This window comes from Paroedura picta, chromosome 5, assembly GCF_049243985.1.
Source record: "Paroedura picta isolate Pp20150507F chromosome 5, Ppicta_v3.0, whole genome shotgun sequence".
Taxonomy (NCBI): domain Eukaryota; kingdom Metazoa; phylum Chordata; class Lepidosauria; order Squamata; family Gekkonidae; genus Paroedura; species Paroedura picta.
In genome coordinates, this window is record NC_135373.1 from 91,422,164 (window position 1) to 91,444,500 (window position 22,337).

The 22,337-nt window shown below is 41.3% G+C and overlaps 1 protein-coding gene across 11 annotated transcripts in view; it reads right to left on the reverse strand.

Moving 5' to 3' along the window:
- The window catches only part of ATP2B1 (ATPase plasma membrane Ca2+ transporting 1), an 89,418-nt gene that overhangs the window by 32,972 nt on the left and 34,109 nt on the right, over positions 1–22,337 (reverse strand). For all 11 annotated transcript variants that reach the window (XM_077339015.1, XM_077339020.1, XM_077339011.1 and 8 more), the window contains 4 exons: positions 14,620–15,043; positions 11,281–11,478; positions 3,224–3,478; positions 3,015–3,140 (listed from right to left, as the gene is read on the reverse strand). In XM_077339015.1, the coding sequence (XP_077195130.1) occupies positions 3,015–3,140; positions 3,224–3,478; positions 11,281–11,478; positions 14,620–14,824 (784 nt within the window). In that variant the 5' untranslated portion in view covers positions 14,825–15,043. The remainder of the gene's footprint in view (positions 1–3,014; positions 3,141–3,223; positions 3,479–11,280; positions 11,479–14,619; positions 15,044–22,337) is intronic.

The following is a 22,337-nucleotide window of genomic DNA, read 5'->3' on the forward strand; positions in this document are numbered from 1 at the left end:
CTTGGTGGGTGGGTACAGCAATAAATTGCGAGAATCCTAGCATCGCCATGGATGACACTAGGTCCAGGCCTGAACCAGAAGCAGGCTTCTCTGAGTGGACATTGAGGTCACCCAAGAATATAAGCCTTGGATGCTGCAGCACCCAGGCAGTAGTCGCCTCTAGCAGGCCAAACAGGACACCTCCCATAGCATTAGGTAGACAATACACTAGCCATATGGCCAAGTTCTCATCCAAGTCCCGCCCCAGGCCAACACATTCAATTCCTAGGATCGTTGGTGAGGGAAGTGCTCTGAAGGAGAAACCTCACAGATCAATATAGCCACTCCTCCCTCGCAACCTGAAGTCCAGGACTGTTGGAGGACCAAGAACCCGGGGGGGGGGGGCAAGTTCTTTCAGAGTGACCATTTTGCCCTCTTGCACCCAAGTTTTGGTCACGCACACCAGGTCGACCTCAGAGTTGAGGTCTTATTAATCGACCAGGTGTTACAGAACATCAGTGTCTGAGACAATTATAACCTTTAGCCTCTTCACCTGCATTTCTTGGGATGGGAGAAAAATCTTAGAAAGGATGCGAGCCTGACCCCATCTTGCAATCCTTCTCTTATCAAACCTTCTCCCACATCTTCTGAACCCCTAAGATTGCCTGGATCCCCAGACCCTTTGGGCCCTTCATTACTGTTATCTCTCCCCATGATGTTCTGATGTATAAATTGAAGGACTGCAATCTGGATTTTCAGATAGTTAGGTGGATAGGGAATTGGTTAGAGAACCGCACTCAAAGAGTTGTTGTCAATGGTGTTTCATCAGACTGGAGGTAGGTGAGTAGCGGGGTACCTCAAAGAACCGCACTCAAAGAGTTGTTGTCAATGGTGTTTCATCAGACTAGAGGGAGGTGAGTAGCGGGGTGTCTCAGGGCTCGGGGCTTGGCCCGGTACTTTTTAACATATTTATTAGTGATCTAGATGAGGGGGTGGAGGGACTACTGATCAAGTTTGCAGATGACACCAAATTGGGAGGACTGGCAAATACTCCGGAAGATAGAGACAGAGTTCAACGAGATCTGAACACAAATGAGAACAAGATGCAATTTGATAAAGATAAGTGTAAAGTTCTGCATCTGGGTCAGAAAAATGAAAAGCATGCCTACTGGATGGGGGATACACTTCTAGGTAACACTGTGTGTGAACAAGACCTTGGGGTACTTTGTGGATTGTAAAATAAACATGAGCAGGCAGTGTGATGCAGCGGTAAAAAGAGCAAATGCCATTTTGGGCTGTATCAACAGGGACATCACATCAAAATCACAAGATGTCATAGTCCCATTGTATACAGCACTGGTCAGACCACACCTGGAGTACTGTGTGCAGTTCTGGAGGCCTCACTTCAAGAAAGACATAGATAAAATTGAAAGGGTACAGAGGAGAGCGATGAAGATGATCTGGGGCCAAGGGACCAAGCCCTATGAAGATAGGTTGAGGGACTTGGGAATGTTCAGCCTGGAGAAAAGGAGGTTGAGAGGGGACATGATAGCCCTCTTTAAGTATTTGAAAGGTTGTCACTTGGAGGAGGGCAGGATGCTGTTTCCGTTGGGTGCAGAGGAGAGGACACGCAGTAATGGGTTTAAACTACAACGATATAGGCTAGATATCAGGAAAAAAATTTTCACAGTCAGAATAGTTCAGCAGTGGAATAGGCTGCCTAAGGAGGTGGTGAACTCCCCCTCACTGGCAGTCTTCAAGCAAAGATTGGATACACACTTTTCTTGGATGCTTTAGGATGTTTAGGGCTGATCCTGCATTGAGCAGGGGGTTGGACTAGATGGCCTGTATGGCCCCTTCCAACTCTATGATTCTATGATTCATAGTACATGTCATCTTCCTTCCTTCATCTACCATCCTATCACTGTCTATTGTGTTCTTAACGTTTTTTCTATTTCTCTTTTACACCCTATACATTGTCTAATCAATTTTTGTTGTTTAGTTTCTTTATTCTATTATTTGTTCTTATTCTTCCTCTTAAACTTACAATACTCTCAAGTTCCCTGACCCTCTTCAATTAATACTATTTATCTAACTTTCCCTGCCCCTACTGTTTAATTTATATTTATAACCACTCTAAGGGCTAATTCGTGGAAATGTGGGGTTTAAAAGTATTTGTAATAAAACAGCGCAAAAATATACTGATGTACAGTGCACAGAGGACTGCTAAAACCAGACATGTCCAGCTTAAATTCAGTCTCTGCCATGAGCTCACCAAAGTGGTTCTAAACCTTAGCCTCAGCTTTCTTTCTATCACAAGGGTAACAATAATACTGACTTACTAAGACAGTGGTACAGAATACAAGACAATATACACGAAGTGGTTTTAACACTTAAATGAAAGTTCTGTACAAATAGTAAATGATCCATTCAACAGAATTCAACAGAATTTTGTGTTATAGGCCACAGGAACCACCTACACAGCCAACATTCATGCTGTTCAGATAAGCTCCAAACAGAATTTGATTAGTACAGTTGGTATTCTCATACCATCTGTCCACTTTCATAGGGGTTGTAAAGATAAGTCCCATGAGAACGGGTAAGATGCAACAGGTCCTCAAAGATAGAATTTTCATATTATAAATGGTTTCACTGCTGAACAGTTTTAACAGCAATAAATGGATATTGCCCAGGAGAGTAAAAAGTAAAGGACCGCTGTAGCCATTTCAATTATAGAACAGAATTGTTCACATAATGATGAAACATGCTCAGAGAAAAAGAAATTGCAACTATACACACTTACACTAATTACATTAGGGATGCTTGTATGCCTGAAATCCTACCTGTTGTCAAGACCCATCACACTTGTTCCAAGGAGGTTAAAGGCATGATGCATAATATATTAGTTCACTAGACCTTAGCGTACTGTCACCCAGGAAGACTGTGTTTCACATAACCTAGTTTTAAATGTAGGAAACTCTGTCCAGTTTCCAAATACCTCATACTGAGATCTTAGCTATCATTTGATCACGCACCTGAGAGCAACATAGGATCTCGATCCAACATTTTCTTAACATGATCAGATTCTCCAGTCAGTGAGCTTTCATCAATTTTGAGGTCATTTCCCTGTATAAGTACACCATCTGCTGGTAAAAGGTCACCTGAAAAAAGAAGCCAATATCTGTATTTAACATCCCTTCAATGAATTAGCAGAGATGTCAGCAAAATAAATGAGTATACTTACCATATTTTATTTGTGCAATATCACCAACAACTATGTCCGCTATAGGTATCTGGATGACTTGGCCACCCCTGATGACAGTAAACTTCTGTTCTTGTTCAATGCGGCTCTGTAATCCCCTAAATTGTTTCTCTTTGCTCCAATCATTGAAAGCTGTGACTAATACCACACAAACAACAGACAGTAGAATTGCAGCTCCTTCAATCCATCCTGTTTCACCTTCTTCTTCTTCTTCACCAACTGCTACTGCTCCACATACTAGAGGAAGTAAGCAAATAGTAAGCTTTTCACATTCAAATGTTAACTATTTTAAATCTGAGACAGACCAGAAAGACCCAAACATTGGTTGTATGTTAGCTCATTGCCTACTAGCTTATTCAAGAATTTTGATGCTACTCCCAATTGCCCAGGTTAAGATACTTTTCAACTAGATTTCATATTATGCAGGAATCAAAAGAAGTAAAGCTTCCACTGAATTTAACTACTAGATGTTTATTCAGTTCAAATGCACACAATGAGAGTGCAGGGAAGGACAGTAAGCCTCAAAAGAATGCCCCTTTCAATTTGTCTTACCTTAGCCTATGCTAGATTTAGAGCTCTTGGAGTTGGGGGGGAAAGCAGACACAGAAGACTAAACAGTTTGCATGATACAGTACAGACATCTTAGAATTTTCTCTGGGCACACTCTACAGGTAGGGCAAATAGAAAGACAAATGGCTCTGTGTGAACTGCTGGAAAATGTCACTATCACCATCACTACTATGCTACTCTTTGCCTTTTGACATAGTTTAAGGTAGGGAAAACAAGCAAGAGGATCACAGTACTACTTCATTTCCAATACAGTACACATTTATATATGACTCATTGCTGCAGATTTCTTGCCATCTGTGAACTGACATTTATAACGCTGAAATCAGAGCTACTTTACCCCACTCCCACCTATACTGCATGTGGAAGAATGACTATTCGGGGGTGACAGCATTAGTTTTCAGTTAGCACTCTCCTCATTTGTTCCCCCACCCCAACAAAAGAAACAGGAAACACTACCATGAGTAACTGAACATATTTTAATTATACAGGTAAAGAGGCTGTGATGCAGAAATAGTGAGAACCTAGTTGGATTTGAATATCTGGTCAGTTTTGCAAAGAAGCAGATTAGAAAGATAAAACGATTTATTCCTTTACAGGTTTTCTCACCATAAGAACAAAAGAACACTGAAAGTGTGTTTGTGTGTGTAGGGGGGTCAGCTTAGATCAACTACGTAACCACATCAATGTGATGATCAGACACCAACAGCATGGAACTGATTTTTGTAACTAACTTTAGCAAGTTAAATATCAAAAGATAACATGTAGTACGTACTATACTACTATCTGCTAGACTCGAGCTGAAATCCCCACTGTGCCACAGAAGCCTGCTAGGTGATGTTGTATTAGCCACCTACCTCACAAGTTGATGTGAGGATATAATAATGGCAAGGAAAACTAAGTAAGGTGCTCTGGGTCCCCACTGGGGAGAAAGACAGGATATAAATGAAGTAATAAATTGGTACAAACCACCCACACAGGCTAGTATCTGAAAAATTACCCAGTCCTATGGACCCAGTTCATATGATCTTTAAATGTAAAGATGGACCAGTATGAGGAGTGGAGAGCCGGGGACAGATAGAAACATGATTAATTCAGGACAGGAAGAACAGGGGTCCAAATCCATTATTTTGTAGATTCAGATTAGATATTGAACATCCCAGACATATGTAACTTATGAATTAGGTATTACTTCCTGAAAAATAGAAAGGTAGTGAAAATAAAAGAAGTTTCCCACTAGACTGATATGTAACCCAATTTTGAACTGAAAGCCCCATGGGCACCCTGAATGATGACAAACTAGAAGACAGGAAGAATTTGCCCAGCAGCTTTTGTAACCATGGCATCCTTCTGGAATGTCAAGTTGATTTTAAAACACTATGATGCAGTGGCTCCACTACCACTTGTCAAGAAGCTTTCAGAAGGTAGTACTGGGCAACTGCTTCTCCTGTGATGGCCCACATAGTTCCATCTCGTTGTCACTGTAGTGGTTTCAACAGCTACATGAAAACGTTAGGAGAGGTTATCCAGAGATTCAGGATGAAACAATATCCAGTTCAGTAGGTGAGGCAGTGGAATTATTCAACTAGTGGCTGGTCAGTGACTGACTGAATTAGGTTAAACAACCCAACTTAATACAGACATGCTAATAATAGTAACAACAAATGGGGTTACTCTCCCCTAAAGAATGAGACATGCAAGACTGGGAGTACACCTAGATTAGCATATTTTACTCCTGGAATCTATTGGCAGAGGACATGACGAGGTTTGCTTTACCAATTTAGGTGAGTATGCCAACAACCACCGCTCCTAGACCACAGGATTCTTGTATGTGCCTTGGTAAATACTGTGTAGGGCTGCCTTTGAAGTTAAAAAAGCAGCAATCAATGTTAATTAAAAAGCCTACAGCAATATATCATGCCTGCGCTAGAATAGCTACAGATGACTCTAAAACAGCATCCAAGCACAATTCAAAGTGCTCATTTTAACCCTTATAAATGCTACATGCAGCATTCAAATTACATAAGAGGCAGAGCCGCTTTCTGCGATGGACAGTAGCTAATGTTTTAAGAAAGCACTTAAGAGAATGATGATCTCCCCATCCCATCAACATTTATAGCTCGCTGTACAAGTACACCTTCCCTGCCTGGTTCTAAATGGTATCTTCATTACTTTGTTTTTTCTATCGACTCACCCGTGTTATGATACCAAAATGTCTCTTAAGCCAGCAAGCTGTCCCTCTCCCTGCATGTTATTAGGCTTGGGACAGGTAACTCTGTCTACCACCCAGAGACCTAGCTGATTTTAAGTGTACTACATACACCGACCAAGAAAACTTTCCAGCTAAAAGCCTTCCTTTATATATTGAGCCAATGATAGAATCCACAAGAACTCTGGCCTTAAGGCGAGTCATGAACTGAACACACACAGGGAAACAAGAGTTGTGGAAAGGAAGTTCAATACAGTGGCCATTACAAACTACATAAAGAAATGAATTATATTTAGATTGGAGGCACTGGGGAGGGCTTTCTGGTCTCTTTACTTTGCAATTACTGAGAAGGTAAAATAAGAATTCCTTCTAGAAATAAATTGTAGGGGCATCATAAGGACATCCTCCAGTCAAAAAAAAGGTGAAACCATCTATGAATATTATCTGTAACACCGCAGAGAGATTTCACAGGTGAAGAGGATTTTCAGTGGAAATAAAATAATCCACTGTATAACACAACCACCTTGTAGTATCCTTTACTGTATCTCATAATATCCCTTCTTTAGGTGAATCTGTTGATGAAGTCTCATTTGAGAACAATACAGTAAGAATCAAAAGGAAGTAGCTAATCACTTAAGAACAGCAGCCAAAAAATAACGCTCACTAGAAAAAAGTGACAGTTTTCTCATTGTAGTGTTGTAAAAATGTAGTTAAGCAGGAATAAGAATTTACTGGTCTTCACAGACTTTGTAGTATGAAGAGAGCATAAAGTTACTGAGCACTTTGATTGTGACCTAGGCAGAGTCTGCACTTACTTTGTTTATTCCATTGTCAATCATGTTGAATTCAGATTGCTTTGGACTCGGATCTTCCTCTTCCCCCCCCCCCCCATTGAAACAGGAAAGTCTTCTGCATGTGGTTAGGGAGGCTCAGAAGGTGGGGGGGGGGGAGCCAAGTCTCTTTCTTTCTTTTCTTGGGGGGGGGGAGAGGAGCCAGGCAAGGAGCCTCTTTCTTTTCTTGGAGGGGAGGGGGAGAAGATCGAAAAAGGCAGAGAAGGGAGAAAAAATCCAGGACTGACAGAAGTTGAGAGAAATTAGGGGCTTCTCCTTTAAGGCAAGTCTGTCACATGACCACCTGTAGCCAATAACAGGTCCTCTACCACGGAGGAGAGCCCAGATTCAAAACAGCCTGGTTTCTCTAATCCGAATCTTGAAATATTGAGCATTAAAAGCACTCTATCACACAATAAAGGTAGGGTCACTCCAGATCAATCCTTCTTGCTGCAGAAGGAAATTTTAAATCGCCCCAAGTCCAAATGGAAATTGCATTCTGTGTAGAGGGCAGGGACTGAATCGACCTGGGGTTGGAATAAAAGCTCCGTGCAGTTTACACCCTAGTGCCAGGCTTATAAGGCATACACAGAGGAAAACCCCCAGTATTTCTAATCTCTGTTCTCTACAGAAAGAGGATAGCTCCAACAAGGAAGGCATTCCAGAATAATTTACTCTTTTGGCAACATCTACTATCAATTAACACCGGCACCAGAAGCCAGGAACTTGGGTGTGACCTTTGATGCCTCCCTTTCCATGGAGACTCAGGTCATGAAAGTAGCCCTAACTGTGTTCTTTCATCTGCGCCAAGCGCGGCTACTAGTGCCCTACCTGTCCCCCGAACACTTCGCAACAGTAATCCATGCATCGGTCACTTCCAGACTAGACTACTGTAACTCGCTCTACGTGGGCCTACCCTTGGCTCTGGCCTGGAAATCGCAGCTGGTACAAAACGCAGCTGCAAGGGTCCTCACTGGAACATGGTGGAGGGCCCATATTCTGCCGGTACTACGCCATCTGCACTGGCTACCCATCTGTTTCCATATCAAGTTTAAGGTTTTGGTTTTAACCTTTAAGGCTATACGTGGCCTGGGTCCTGCTTATCTGCGGGACCGCTTATCTTATGCCCCCCGCAGGGCTCTGTGGATATGAATTTACTGGTGGTCTCGGGCCCTCGGGACATACACTGGAGCTGCAGATGTTGCTCGCTGGATGTCTACTTCTCATGGATTCTGAAAACAAGTGATGAGAGGATAGGAAGCCCTCTCCAAGAGATAATAAATGAACTCAATGAAATAAACTCAATGGGGGAATTTCTTGACAGGTTGAAGGAGGCAGTGGTCTGCCAGTTGCTGAAGAAAACATATTTGGACCCGCATGATTTCACTAACTACTGCCCTATACTGAACCTCAAAAATAGAGTCCAATAGCACCTTTAAGACCTCAGTCTGAAGAAGAGTGCATGCACTTGGAATCTCACACTTTGAATAATTCTTTGTTGGTCTTAAAGGTGCTATCGGACTCTACTTTTGTTGTGCTACTTCGAACCAGCACGGCTACCCACTTCAATCTGTGTTGAACCTAGCATTCTTGGGGAAGGTGGTTGAGAGGGCTGCCACAGACCAACTCCTGGTATACCCAAATGAAACTTCAGTCTTGGACCCATTCCAGTTTGGCTTCAGGTCTGGCCATGGGGTGGAAACAGCGCTTGTTGACGTGATGGATGACCTCCGGAGACAGCTGGAATCGGGATGGTACTGCCGGTATTACTTGAGTCTTATGGCAGCATTTGACTTAGTCAATCATAAGCTTTTAGCTGCCAGAATATATGGGACAGCCCCCTTCAATGGCTGATCTCCTTTCTTCTGGATCGCAGACAGACAAGTAGCTATTGAGGAGGTGCAGTCTTGCTGATGCCATTTCGCACGTGGAATGCCACAAGGTGTGATTCTCTCCCCACTTTTAATATCTTTATGTGCCCTCTGGCCCAGCCGGTCTGGAGTTCTTGGCTTGGGTGCCATCAAAATGCAGATGACACCCAGCTCTGCCTCCTGATAGATCGCTGCCTGGAATCATCCCCAGACAATATTGCCAGGTGCCTGGAAGTAGTAACAGGTTGATCAAGTAGAGTTCCCTGAAACTCACCCCTTCAAAGATTGGAGGTACTGTTGTTGGATAAAGAGGGACCTGGTGAGGAAGTGCACTTGCCCTATCTGGATGGGGTGCAGCTATTGGTCACACACTCAGCCAGAAATTTGGGTGCGATTTTTGATGCCTCCCTCTCTATGAAGGTGTAATTCACAAAAGTAGCAAGGCTGGTGTTTTACCATCTCTACCAAGCCAATCTACTAGTAGCCCTAACTGTGTTCCTAACTGGTAGTAGCCCTAACTGAGAGCCAGTTTGGTGTAGTGGTAAGGAGTGCGGACTTCTAATCTGGCATGCCGGGTTCGATTCTGCGCTCCCCCACATGTAGCCAGCTGGGGGACCTTGGGCTCGCCATGGCACTGATAAAGCTGTTCTGACCGGGCAGTGATATCAGCGCTCTCTCAGCCTCACCCACCCCACAGGGTGTCTGTTGTGGGGAGAGGAATGGGAAGGCGACTGTAAGCCGCTTTGAGCCTCCTTCGGGTAGGGAAAAGCGGCATATAAGAACCAACTCTTCTTCTTCTAGTGTCCTACATGGCCCCAGAACACTTACCCACAGTTACCCATGTGACAGTCACCTCTAAATTGGACTTCTGTGACTTGCTCTATGCAGGCCTGCCCTTATCCTTGCTCTGGAAATTGCAACTGATCCAGAACACAACTGCCAAAGTCCTCACAGGAATATCCTGGAGCAGTGGTCCTCAACCCCCGGTCAGGGAACCGGTACCGGGCCATGGATCAGTCAATACCGGGCCGTGGCTCCTCCTAGTCCTCCTCACCGGCTGCTGCCTTGGAGGCTGCCCTGCCACTCTGCCTCCAGCTCACCTTTGGTGCTTTCCGGCGGCCGCCATGGCTGGGGCTCCCCCAAGCTGCTGTTGGCAGTGGGAAGTTAGGTACGCCGGTGGGAAAGCAAGTGGAGCAGGGGCTCAGGAGGCGGTGGCGATGTCCCTCGGCAAAAAGACTACCCCCCCCCACCGGACCTCAGTAAAATTGTCAAGCACTGACGGTCCCCGGTGATAAAAAGGTTGGGGACCACTGTCCTGGAAGATCCATATTCAGCTGATGATTTGGCAGCAGCACTGGCTTCCAGTTGAATTCTGGATCAATTTAAGATTCTCGTACATATCCATAAGGCCATTCGTGGACTGGGCCTTGCATATGTGAGAGACCACCTTTCTACCTATAGCCCCTGAAAAACTTTCCATTTTTTGAATACCGAACACTTGGAAGTACATCTGGCCTCAACCAGGACTAGTGCATTTTCTGTCCTGGACTCTACCTGGTAGAATGAGCTCCCAGAGCACACCCAGGCCCTAACAGAACTAGCACAGTTCTGGTTGGGGCCAATTGTTAAATTTTGCAGGTAATTTAGTTGTTTTACCACAGTGTTTGCTTTCTGCTGTCAGAAGCAGATATAATTAGAGGTGAGTGAGCCTTGCCCCAGCTGTTTTTTATTCTGCTCATCTAATAGGGGAGAAATGAACACCACATTCTGTATTTAAGCAGTGGTGGGATCATTTTTTTCTTTATACTGAAGGTAGGAAGAGTGTACATGACCACTGTTGAACCATGTATCTAACTCTTAGTTATGCATGATGCACTAACCCAGGTCTGCAGAAAGTGTTAGGAAATTAAAACCCCTGGAAAAGTGGAAACTGACATCTTTATGTACAGATATGACTGGCAAAAACACTGCATAGCATCTCCAGCAGGAAGAGGGGCAGGCAGTAAATCCAGAAAAAAGGACTTGTTCTCAATAGCACTGAGGATGACCACAAAAGTGACAAGTCCATCTCAGCAGCCAATCTCTGAAAATAGCAATATTTTGTTGCATTTTTCACTTATAATGATTCTGAATTCTCAAATAAGGAAAAATCCCACAAGTTAACATAGATGCAGAAAACAGAAGGGCCTACAGAAATGGGATTTGCATACAGTTGTAAAACAAAAAGCACTAATGAAAAATGTTACAACCTGCAATTATAGGAATTTAGATACTGAAAATAATTCTATCAGCATTGCAGAAAACTCAAACAGAAAACATCAAATAACTAGTTTGCTTTCTAGAATTCAAGTACAAGAAATTGAAACAATTGTGAGTACATAAGATTGAGGTTTAAAAGCATTTAATAGAATTTCTTTGTATGGAATAAAAGTTTGTGCCTGCACCATATTCTACAAACCCAAACAATACTATAGCTTCCTAATACAATCTAGTGCAAAATTTTGAAATATGTTTCAGTATACATATGAATGAAAGTAAATGATTTCTTGATGATTTACTTACATGCTTCATTTCCTCCTGGAGGTTGGTAAAAAGAAAGGCCCAATGATACTATGGCTGCAATTTCTAATATAATTAATGTAACATCTTGTAATGCTTCCCATACTAACTGAAGAAATGTTTTTGGCTTTTTAGGAGGTATAAAGTTCTTCCCAAACACAGCTGCTCTCCTTTCTATATCTGCTGGGTTTCCACTTAAGCCTAAATATTAGGAAAAGAAATTTATTTAGAGTAGTTTAGTGATGTCTACACCATCTCTCAGTAAAAACATGAACACTTGTAGTTTGAGGAAAATCTTATATATGCATGATACAACTAAATACAAGTAGAACAATTAATGTACTGCATATATTTAGGGACTCGTACAATGTTAAGAGGAACTTTTTTCTAGCGCAGCAGAGGATGGCTCTACGAACTACATGCAGACTTCTGCTAACCATAGTGCTACTCATTTTTGAGTGCCTTGTTTCCTGATTTTTTCAGCAATATATTACAAAGTCTAGAATTCAATTTCCAAAATAAGCCAACGTATTTTTTATATAAACATCTACTTGATTCCATTTTCCATCCCAGTATTTGCTTTAAATAATTCTAGCTCTTTAGAAAAATCTGAAATTGCAACCACAAGTATGAAGATTAGACAAAAGTCTGCATGTTTGGATAATTCTGGAGAGTTTGAGTTTCCTCAATAAATAACTGAATTTTAGCATGACAGCATACCTATCATTAAACTTATCCTGGTATTAAATATGGCAAAAAGGTTCACTTATTTTAAGGGATTGTCATTTTACAAATAAAGAAACTGAAAATAAAGTGAACATGGGATCAACATACTGGCTGTGGGTACATTTCTGATTATAAAGAATGAGGAAAATTGCCTCATCGTGTCTACCTAACTCAGAAGTACAAAGTGCCAGTTCAACTCAAACTGGATGAGAATGGACAAAAAATCCAGCAGGCTGGTATCTGTTTTCATGTACCACCATCTAGCAGTACCTGGGCAAGCGCTAAATCTTTCATCTAAGGAGGCAGTTTTATAATGGTGACCTAATGGTAGAAAAATTCCTTGCAGGGTTGCTCAATTATTTCTAAATGTGAGACTTGGCAGATTTTGCTTCTGCCAAATCTATAGTGTCAGTTGTAACAAGCCTTCCTTTGCACATATCCTTCCCATGTATGGTATCATTTGATCTCCCAGGAAGAGTACTACAATGAGGCTTCCATTCCATCTACATTTATCAACATGAGATGTTAGGAGCTACCCTTTGGGAAACCTTGACCAATGAAAATTTTGCAGCTCTTTACATCTATTTTGACCTTACTGTTATAATTACCCCATAGTGTGAAGCGAATAGAATCAATGTCCTTCAGTTTGGACAACTCAGACTAATAGTGACAAGGAACTTTCATCAAAAGAGAAACCTTAAAGTTTCTGCCTCGGTCCCATCCCCAAGGTAATTGAAACAGGGGATTTAATAAGGAAGCTCTGAAAATTGCATGGGAAAAGGGACTCCATACTTTTAATTATATGTATCCTATTTTTCTCTTTATTTGAGCTTCAAAGCAGTTTCACATCATTCTCCTATCCTCCACTTTATCTTCATAGTCATCACCCTGTGAGGAAGGTTAGGCTGAGAAATTATGATGTGCCCAAGGTTACCAAGCAAACCTCCATGGCAGAGCAGGGATCTGAACACAGTTGTCACAGGTCCTAATATGATATTCTAAACACTACATCATGTCTGGCTTCTCCTTGCTAACCTTAATTAGATATTTATCACATTATGTATGTCTCAAAGGAGCTCATAACCTCACAAGCATACACACCAAAATAACCAACATTTGCTTTTTCCTACTACAAACTTGATGAAAAGTACATGTTATTCAGCTATTAGGAAATTATTTTATAGCCTACCAAAGAGGAAAGTTCAACAATTGCCCAAGTATTGTAGCCTAGTGGTTCCTCACATATGCCAGTATGCAAAGCTTTGTATGCATAACATTTTTTTTCCTCCTGACAAATATCACAGCAATGATCTCATTGGAGGCAGCTACTCTAGTCCAGGAAAAACTAACCTGAAACACATCTCTCACTTCCATAAATCTAAAATCCACTACACTACTTCTAACATTCTGTATAAACATGCAGTATATAAGATTTCCCCATATGAGCTTCTAAATTAAAATTCAGTATTCAGAATTACATCTGGTCCTTCCACTTCACCAAAACATTCCACACTTCACAAATTAAGAAAAAATAAATCAGATAATCACATTAATTTCTCATAATATTACCAGTGCTAGAAACTTAAGTACATACAGTTGTTGGTATCACCTTCAAAATAAGATTTTTTGGCCTATAAATTGTGTGTCTACCCAGTAGTTTATAAAATACAAGCTTAAGCATAAAATAATATGACTGGGAACTGTATTTTTCACTAATTCAATGCAAAACTCTGGCGGTCTTCACTGAAGATCTCCTGTTTTGCCCAAATCCATATCAATTATATGGAAGGGTTTTAGGGTCTAGCAACAACAAATTAATTTTAAGAATTCTTTAGGTAGCAGTCTCTTTTTAAAGATAAGTATATTTGTAAACAAAAGTTTAACTGAAAAGCACCCTGATGGTTTCATGTTCATTACTAGTGTTGCATAACTGGCTGGGTCTTGTTACAGTTCTCTACGAAACAATCATACCCCTATGTTTATTTCTAACAGAAATATCTAATAAATACACTTGAAGACACATTTTAGGAAGATTTGATTGCTGCAAATTCACAATGTTTAACCTTTGCTCTAGTTATGATTTACATTCAAGGTTGAAAGAAAAATTTAGAAGTCAACAGCTTGTAGACTTCATTCTAAAAATGTATCGTGTTACATTTTTAGGTAGAACAGTCACAATTTTAAAGTATTTAATACAGTAACTTAAATGGACAGCACTCTTAAAGTTGTCTTGCACTTGAAAGGCATTTAACACCATATCTTCTATAAGCAAAGTACACAAGCTTTAAATCAAAAAACCTTTTGCTTTTAACTCTACTATATACCAAGAAATTATGAAAACAATTAGAATGTTAAACTTCGAATTCAATAACAATTATTTCACCAGTGCTGATTTTCAGCCCCACCCCCACAAAAGACCTCAATAGAAAATGACTGTTTCAGCAATCATTTTACCATTTATAATTTTATTTAGAATTAGATTAGTAATCAATATACTGATTAAATATTGTTTACCAATTTCCTATTACACTTCTAGAGTCAGAACCACTCTGCCTACAAACTGAGAAGCTTACAGTATCTACCTTCACAGATGCTCCCAGCAGAGCTGTTTCTTACCTTCATTTGGAGAAGTTTTCAATCTTGCACAGATTCCATACACATCCCCATAGCATTCTTGTATTTTATGCAAAGCATCTGAAGCACGCAATTCCATAAGGTTACGAAGCTCTTCAAGTGTGATCCCAAAGTCTCCATGATTAGTATCTTTCATAGAGTATTTTACACCACTGTATGCTACCGAGTTGTTGGCCATGTCTCCCATGATGAACAGAGTTCAAAAGGAGGAAAAAGTTTCCAACAAGGAACAATTTTTTATTTTAAATTTTTCCACAAGGAAAACAAATCCTTTAGATATGGAAACCATCAAAAGAGCAGATTATAAATCACACAAAAAAAGCCATTGGATATATTTTCCAGGAACATTATCTTGAATACGATCCCATAGTTGGTTCCTTCGTTCCAGATGGAAGGGGAATACAGTCTGCAAAAAAGAAAAAAAATTAGAATGACAAGGCTCAATATATTCCAAAAGGCTTCTATGCCACAATTCCTAGAATTAACATTACTAAAAGTGGTAAACGAAAATATTGAAGTTTAGGAGAGTCCTCTACCACTCCTAATAGTTAACTTATTACTTTCACTTTCATTCTGTCAAAGGTTTATGCACTGATGTCATGCTTTCTAAAGTTTGATCCTTCTGTTCCCACTGCAGCCTGCAGGGTTCTCCAATATCCTGCCCTTAGGGATTAATGGGCACCTGGGAACCGCATGGAAGAAAGAAGGATTCTGCAGTAGGAATGGAGAATCAGCAAAAATAGCTTCCCATCTCTTCAGGTGATAGAAGCACCTTCTAATCTTGAAAAACATAGGGTATAAACCCATGTCATCATTGGAGATAGCATAATTGAGTCTTCACACGTTTGTGTACTGAGCACATTTATTCAGCATACAAGCTGCTGAGTGGAATAACACAACAGAACCACAACATTATCCATGAAGAAATATCATAGTTACAAGCCCCACATGTTGTTACTCTACCAAACACACTGTAATTAACTAATAATTGTTGCAATAGCATTAATTCTAACCAAACTAGTACAATTTTCAGATTTTCAGAAACGACCATTGAATCACTTACCGTGAATGGTCCTTCTCCTTGAAGTCAGGAGGACGCCTCCCAGTTAAAGTGGCGGGAAACACCCACCGAGGCGTCCTCCTGAATGTCAAGGGAGAATGAACAGATATGGATCAGTTAGATTTTTTTGATGGCAAAAATAGGAGACTATCCTTCTTGACCACTAAAAATGCTGTGCTATGAATCATGGAAGTTTCATGGAGGAAAGGCATACACAAAGGGCATTTGAGAGGGAGTAAGTAAGATTCAAGAGCCTCTTGTGGCACAGAGTGGTAAGGCAGCTGTCTGAAAGCTTTGCCCATGAGGCTGGGAGTTCAATCCCAGCAGCCGGCTCAAGGTTGACTCAGCCTTCCATCCTTCCGAGGTCGGTAAAATGAGTACCCAGCTTGCTGGGGGGTAAACGGTAATGACTGGGGAAGGCACTGGCAAACCACCCCGTATTGAGTCTGCCAAGAAAACGCTAGAGGGCGTCACCCCAAGGGTCAGACATGATTCAGTGCTTGCACAGGGGATACCTTTACCTTTTACCTAAGTAAGATTCTGTGAAAAATGTGGCTGGATCCAATACAATTTATTACATGCTAAAAATAAGAATTTGTTGTAGGATCAATCAACCACAAAACAATTAGCACTGATGCTCCAGGAAGACAAAATAATGTTTTAGATGAAAGGATGCTATACTCAGCACTTGTTTCTACTACTGCTACACTCCCCTCTCTCTCACATACAGACACATACAGAGTAATCTGTTAATGGCCCAACTAAATTTAAAGAAACGTATAGAAGAAACTAGCTTCTGGGAGAATCCAACACATGCTGAGAGGCATCCTGTTTGTACCAATACATCCTCAAACTCACAAACTATGAAACAATGAAGACTCAAACACAAACACACCATGTTTGTATAGGGTTTCTGAAGCTAGGAATTTGGAAGTGTTATGGCATATGGTAATTAGGGAATAGATTTAGTGTGCATATCAGAAACCTAGGGGAACAGAGACAACAGACATGACCTAATATTCTTGGGTTAAGACAAGATCGAAGTGTGTTATGACATTGGTAGTTTTGCCCTGCAATCAAGAGAACAGACTAAGCAATCTCAAAGTATTAGTAAAAGTTCATCCATGGAACATAGATAGAAATGAAATGACAAAACAGTATTACTAGTGCAAAAACATAGTTGAAATACATGGGTCCACCTGGATCCTCATGATTTTTTCACTAGATTATCCCAAACTCAACATCAGGTCATCTATAATGTCAATGGCCACAGTGTGGAACACAAAAATCATGCTGACTTCATGGCAAAACCACAGAGCACCACATGGATCCTCAAGAGTTTTTATACCAGATCACCCCAACATCACCATTTAATCATTTATTATGCACATAGCCACAGCTTACAACACAAAAAACATGGATTCATGCAGGCTTGAAAAATGTGGGCATCATGATTAAATGGATTCGGAATTTAAAGTGCCTTCATGGCAACATGATGGAGCAGTTCTTTGGGAAAAACACAGAACTTTCGGAATTTTGAGGAAGGCTGATAATGAGGTTTTAGACTATTGTTTTAGCTGTTCTTGACTCGCTACAAAATGTAATTGGTTTGAACCCATTAAAGCATGAGGAAATTACAACTCCACTACAGACCCAAATCTCAAATATTATTGCCTACTTCATGTTTTTGTTCCTCTTCTGAAGCACTTGAGCCTAGTCTATGTTTACAAGTATAAAGATCATACCAAAATGGACGGTACAAGTATAAAGATCATCTCCTTATGGATGGCCACCTGGACTCTCCCCCGGAACCATTTGCCAGATGTTTGGAAGCGGTGACAGAATGGTTTGAGCAGAGTCACCTGAAACTCAACCCCTCCAAGACAAAGGTCCTGTGGCTGGAAAGTAGGGGGTGGGATCAGGAAGCGCACTTACCCACCCTGGCAGGGGCACAACTTACCATTGAGTCTCAGGCCAGGAACTTGGGCATGACCATTGTTGCCTCCCTGATTATAGAGGCTCAGGTCAAGGAGGTAGCCGGCCAGGCATTTTTCCATCTACACCAAGCCCGACTACTAGCGCCCAACCTGTCCCCCAAACACCTGGCCACTGTGATCCATGCAACGGTCACCTTCAAAATAGATTTCTGTAACTCGCTCTATGTGGGCCTAACCTTGTCCTTGATCTGGAAACTTCAGCTGGTGCAAAATGCAGCTGCTAGGGTCCTCACTGGCACACCTTGGAGGGCCCATATCCAGCCTGCACTGAGGCAGCTGCATTGGTTACCAATTGTTGCCCAGATCCGGTTCAAGGTTCTGGTCTTAACCTTTAAAGCTTTACGCGGGCTGGGACCCACATACCTGAGGGATCACCTATTGCCCTATGAACCCTGCAGGGCTCTGAGCTCTGCGGGTGAGAACCTCCTGGTCATTCCCGGCCCCAAGGAAGCGCGCCTAGCCTCGACCAGGGCCAGGGCCTTTTCGGTCCTGACCCCCACCTGGTGGAATGAGCTCCTGGGAGAGCTGCGGACCCTGCGGGATCTTTTAGGATTCCGGAGGACCTGCAAAACGAAGCTCTTCTGCCAGGTCTATAGTCGAGGTTGGGGTCAGCACGGTATATCGACTAATCCCCCCTGGGCTTAACATCACTGACTTCCTTCTCCCCCATCCCCCCTTTTAGTAATGGGGGTAGGAAGGGGATTTTTGCTCCGCCATGTTGTGATGGTTTTATGTCTTTTAATGGGAGTTTTAATGGGGTTTTAAGACACTGTAACCCGCCACGAGAGGGAATGGCAGGAAATAAATTGAAATAATAATAATGATAATAATGATAATAGTAATAATAATAAAATAGAAAACTAATATGCATGCAAGTAGAGACACTTGTTTCGATAAATGCAAATCTTCAGCTTTGAGTCCATAAAAACAAAAATGAAATATATTTGTCCAAATCTAATTTCATCTCATCTAAGGAACACTTTTTGTAAAGCTCACTTATCCTTAGTATTTTACAACAAATGAGCGCTACATACACCAATATATGCTGGAAAGACTGTTCTCCCCAAGCAGATTTGTAAGCTATATTCTGGCCCTGCCCTCAGATCCAAATATTTTGGAACATTCATCAAGAACCTTTGGTAACCATATAATGCCTCCTGAAAGATAATGTAATGATTGTTGTTAGGTGCGAAGTCGTGTCTGACCCATTGCGACCCCATGGACAATGATCCTCCAGGCCTTCCTGTCCTCTACCATACCCCGGAGTCCATTTAAGTTTGCACCTACTGCTTCAGTGACTGCATCCAGCCACCTCATTCGCTGTCGTCCCCTTCTTTTGCCCTCGATCACTCCCAGCATTAGGCTCTTCTCCAGGGTGTCCTTCCTTCTCATGAGGTGGCCAAAGTATTTGAGTTTCATCTTCAGGATCTGGCCTTCTAAAGAGCAGTCAGGGCTGATCTCCTCTAGGACTGACCGGTTTGTTCCCCTTGCAGTCCAAGGGACTCCCAAGAGTCTTCTCCAGCACCAGAGTTCAAAAGCCTTAATTCTTTGATGCTCGGCCTTCTTTATGGTCCAACTTTCACAGCCATACACTGCAACTGGGAATACCATAGCCTTGACTAAACACACTTTTGCTGGCAGGGTGATGTCTCTGCTTTTTAGGATGCTGTCTAGATTTGCCATAGCTTTCCTCCCCAGGAGCAAGCGTCTTTTAATTTCTTTGCTGCAGTCCCCATCTGCAGTGATCTTTGAGCCCAGGAAAATAAAATCTGTCACTATCTCCATTTCTTCCCCATCTATTTGCCAGGAAATGTAATGATATTGATATGGAACTGGTAGACAGTTTGCTTGTAGTTGCCAGGTTATTTACTGATACCTGCTGAAAACCAAAATATGCTCTATAATTCATAACTGGAAAACAGCTTAAGCAAAATAAGCCCTACTATTAATTAGTTTATATAAAAACTAGTAATCAAGCCCGCTGTAATCAAAATACACCGGGCGCTAGGCAAGGGAGCCTCCAGCAGTCGCGCACAGCGCGGCTGCCGAGGGCTCCCTGGCCGGCGGCCTGTCATGTCGGTGGCGCTTTGCGCCTCCCGACCCGTCAGGCCGCTGGCAAGGGAGCAACTGTGAGCCGCGCAGAATTGGCGAGGCCAATCGGCAGGGGCAGTCTGTCCAGAGGAAGGGGCCAATCGGCACCCTTCCTCATCCTGGACAGAGCCCGCCCTAACTCCTTCCCCTAAGCCCTTATGGGTTTATTTAGTCTTCGGCGCCCGCCGCGCCACGGGCTGTGTTAAGATGTTACCCTTTTCATAAATATCATAGGGGACAAATACTGCAATGGGGAACTTGTAAATGTCTTATCTTTGTGATTTGTTTTTTTAATGCTGTGCAATTTAATCAAAAGTATATAAGATCATATTCAGAAGCTATTGTTTTTTAAAACTGACCAGTTACAGAAAACTTGAAATATTTTAAACAATGTCATTGTATTTAATTACAAAGTAGACGGCTTCTATACTAATAAGAATCAAAATAATGCACTTACAGACAAGAAAGACTTCCAGTACTGGGGGGCTTTCCCAGGTTTAACAAAAAATGACTCTTAAATTAACCAAAGAAATCAAAGCCAGATCTACAACCTGATGAGCACTGAATATGCTCCAGGAACATGTCATGTCAGAGTTTATAAAATCCCAGGATTTCTGGGGGGAGGGGGTGGGGGACAGGACTTCTGACACATAATTACTGGGTAGACCTCAACCAGAATTCTTAAAAATATTATGTGGCTTCTTCTTCATAGTTACTATCATTTTGTTTGTGATATTATATTACTGAAGCTCTCAGTGTTTTAAAGTCTGATTCAATATCTGGTTTTAAAAATGACATATTAGGCTAGAAGCAAACTTTTTTCTTCTAGAGATCTGGGAGTTCAAAAGAGATTATTTTTTTTGTTGTATACATTTATTCTACTGCTACCTGACATGAAAATTTCATATGACTGTTTTTATATAAGGCTGTGTGGAAAAAAATGAAGAGTTATTCTATTATCTGATAGACTTTACATCTAATCTCCCTCCTTCAAATGTGCATATAAAGAATTAAGGCCCAGGAGTCAAAATTCAGACATCTTGGAAAACTGGTGTTTGATTCAAGTCAAACAACTTTCAACTATACTCTGCATGCAAGAGTGAAGGAGGGGATGGATGTATGTGGGCAAGCCAATGTAATGGAAATCCAATAACACCTTAGGGGCTATGAAGAAGCGACTGCTGCTTCTCCAAAACTCCTGCTGGAATAAATGTTTGTCTTTAAATTGCCAATAAATGAACATTACTAGCTCTCTGGAATTAGCAGCCCAATAAACTAAGTTCATGTCTGTCGTGCATTAGTGATAAATGATCTGCACAGAACAAAGCAGGAGACAGAAATATTTGTAGACTTTCATAAAGCCATTTTCACCACCAGACTCTATGCACTTCAGCCCAATGGCAGAACAAGTATGATATCTACAATTAAACTGCTTGGGTTATAGGTACCTATATAAGCTTTTTAACAAACCCAAATCTCATGTACTTTTGACAGAGAAAGTTTGATTCTGGTAGCGCCAACCCAATGACCCTCTTGGAATGTACTTAACTTGTTGAACAATAAACTTAACTTACTTTGATTTAGACAGAAGGTCATGGCAACAGCATTTCACTTACTAAGGATGCAGTCTAGCACACTTACTTGAGAGTATGCCATATTGAACTCTGAATAGAATTACTTAGTATTATATTGTTCATTATAACGTACTAATACAGAACAGGCAGGTATTTTTCATTGTCATAGAATCAGCTAGCAGGTATCCCTACCTACATCACAAGGATATTATGGGTCAATTTTCTCTCTTCCACGCCCATTAAAGATTGAGCATAAGAGGAAGAAATATCAAGATCTATAAAGCTGTCCTACTGGAAACATTTTTGTTCAATTCAGGGTTAATTTGGGGTATCCTTGTGTTGTAAAATCTACAATTTTAGGAACTTGCTGTAAAAACATTAATGTGACAGTTCAATTGACATCTGTAGGGAAGAGGCAGGCACTGAGATGTAGTTGTATGATGAATAAGCATACTGAAGCTGATGAAGAGGTCAGGAAAGGTTCTTTTCAAGTGCATGTATTATTATGTTTTATGAAGGAAGACACTCTCATGTAGAACAGTCTTTATTAACAATTCAAACAGCATACTGGCAACTGAAGCCCCGCACTCATGTCCTTATATAGGGAAACTTCCCACCTAATTTTTCCATGCACAAGAGCTTACCCACAACAATTAACCTATTAGTCACCTAACATTCAATACCTCACATGATACATAACATGTATATTTTCCTTAGCATATGCAAATTTGAGTCCTGGCTGACAGGAGCTAGACTATGGCCATTTCTGCATGCAAAGCTTGATTTTGATTATTACTTGAATTGAAGCCAGTACCCCTTCAATTTGCTCTCTGTGAAAATCTTTAATGTGTACTCTGCACATTTCTTCTTTATCCAATTATTCCTCCTCTAAATAGAGAAGTATTACTCCACATACTAGTAAGAAAAACGAGATTGTCTTGTTTTCTTTTGGATGTGCCACTGATTGGTCTCTACTCA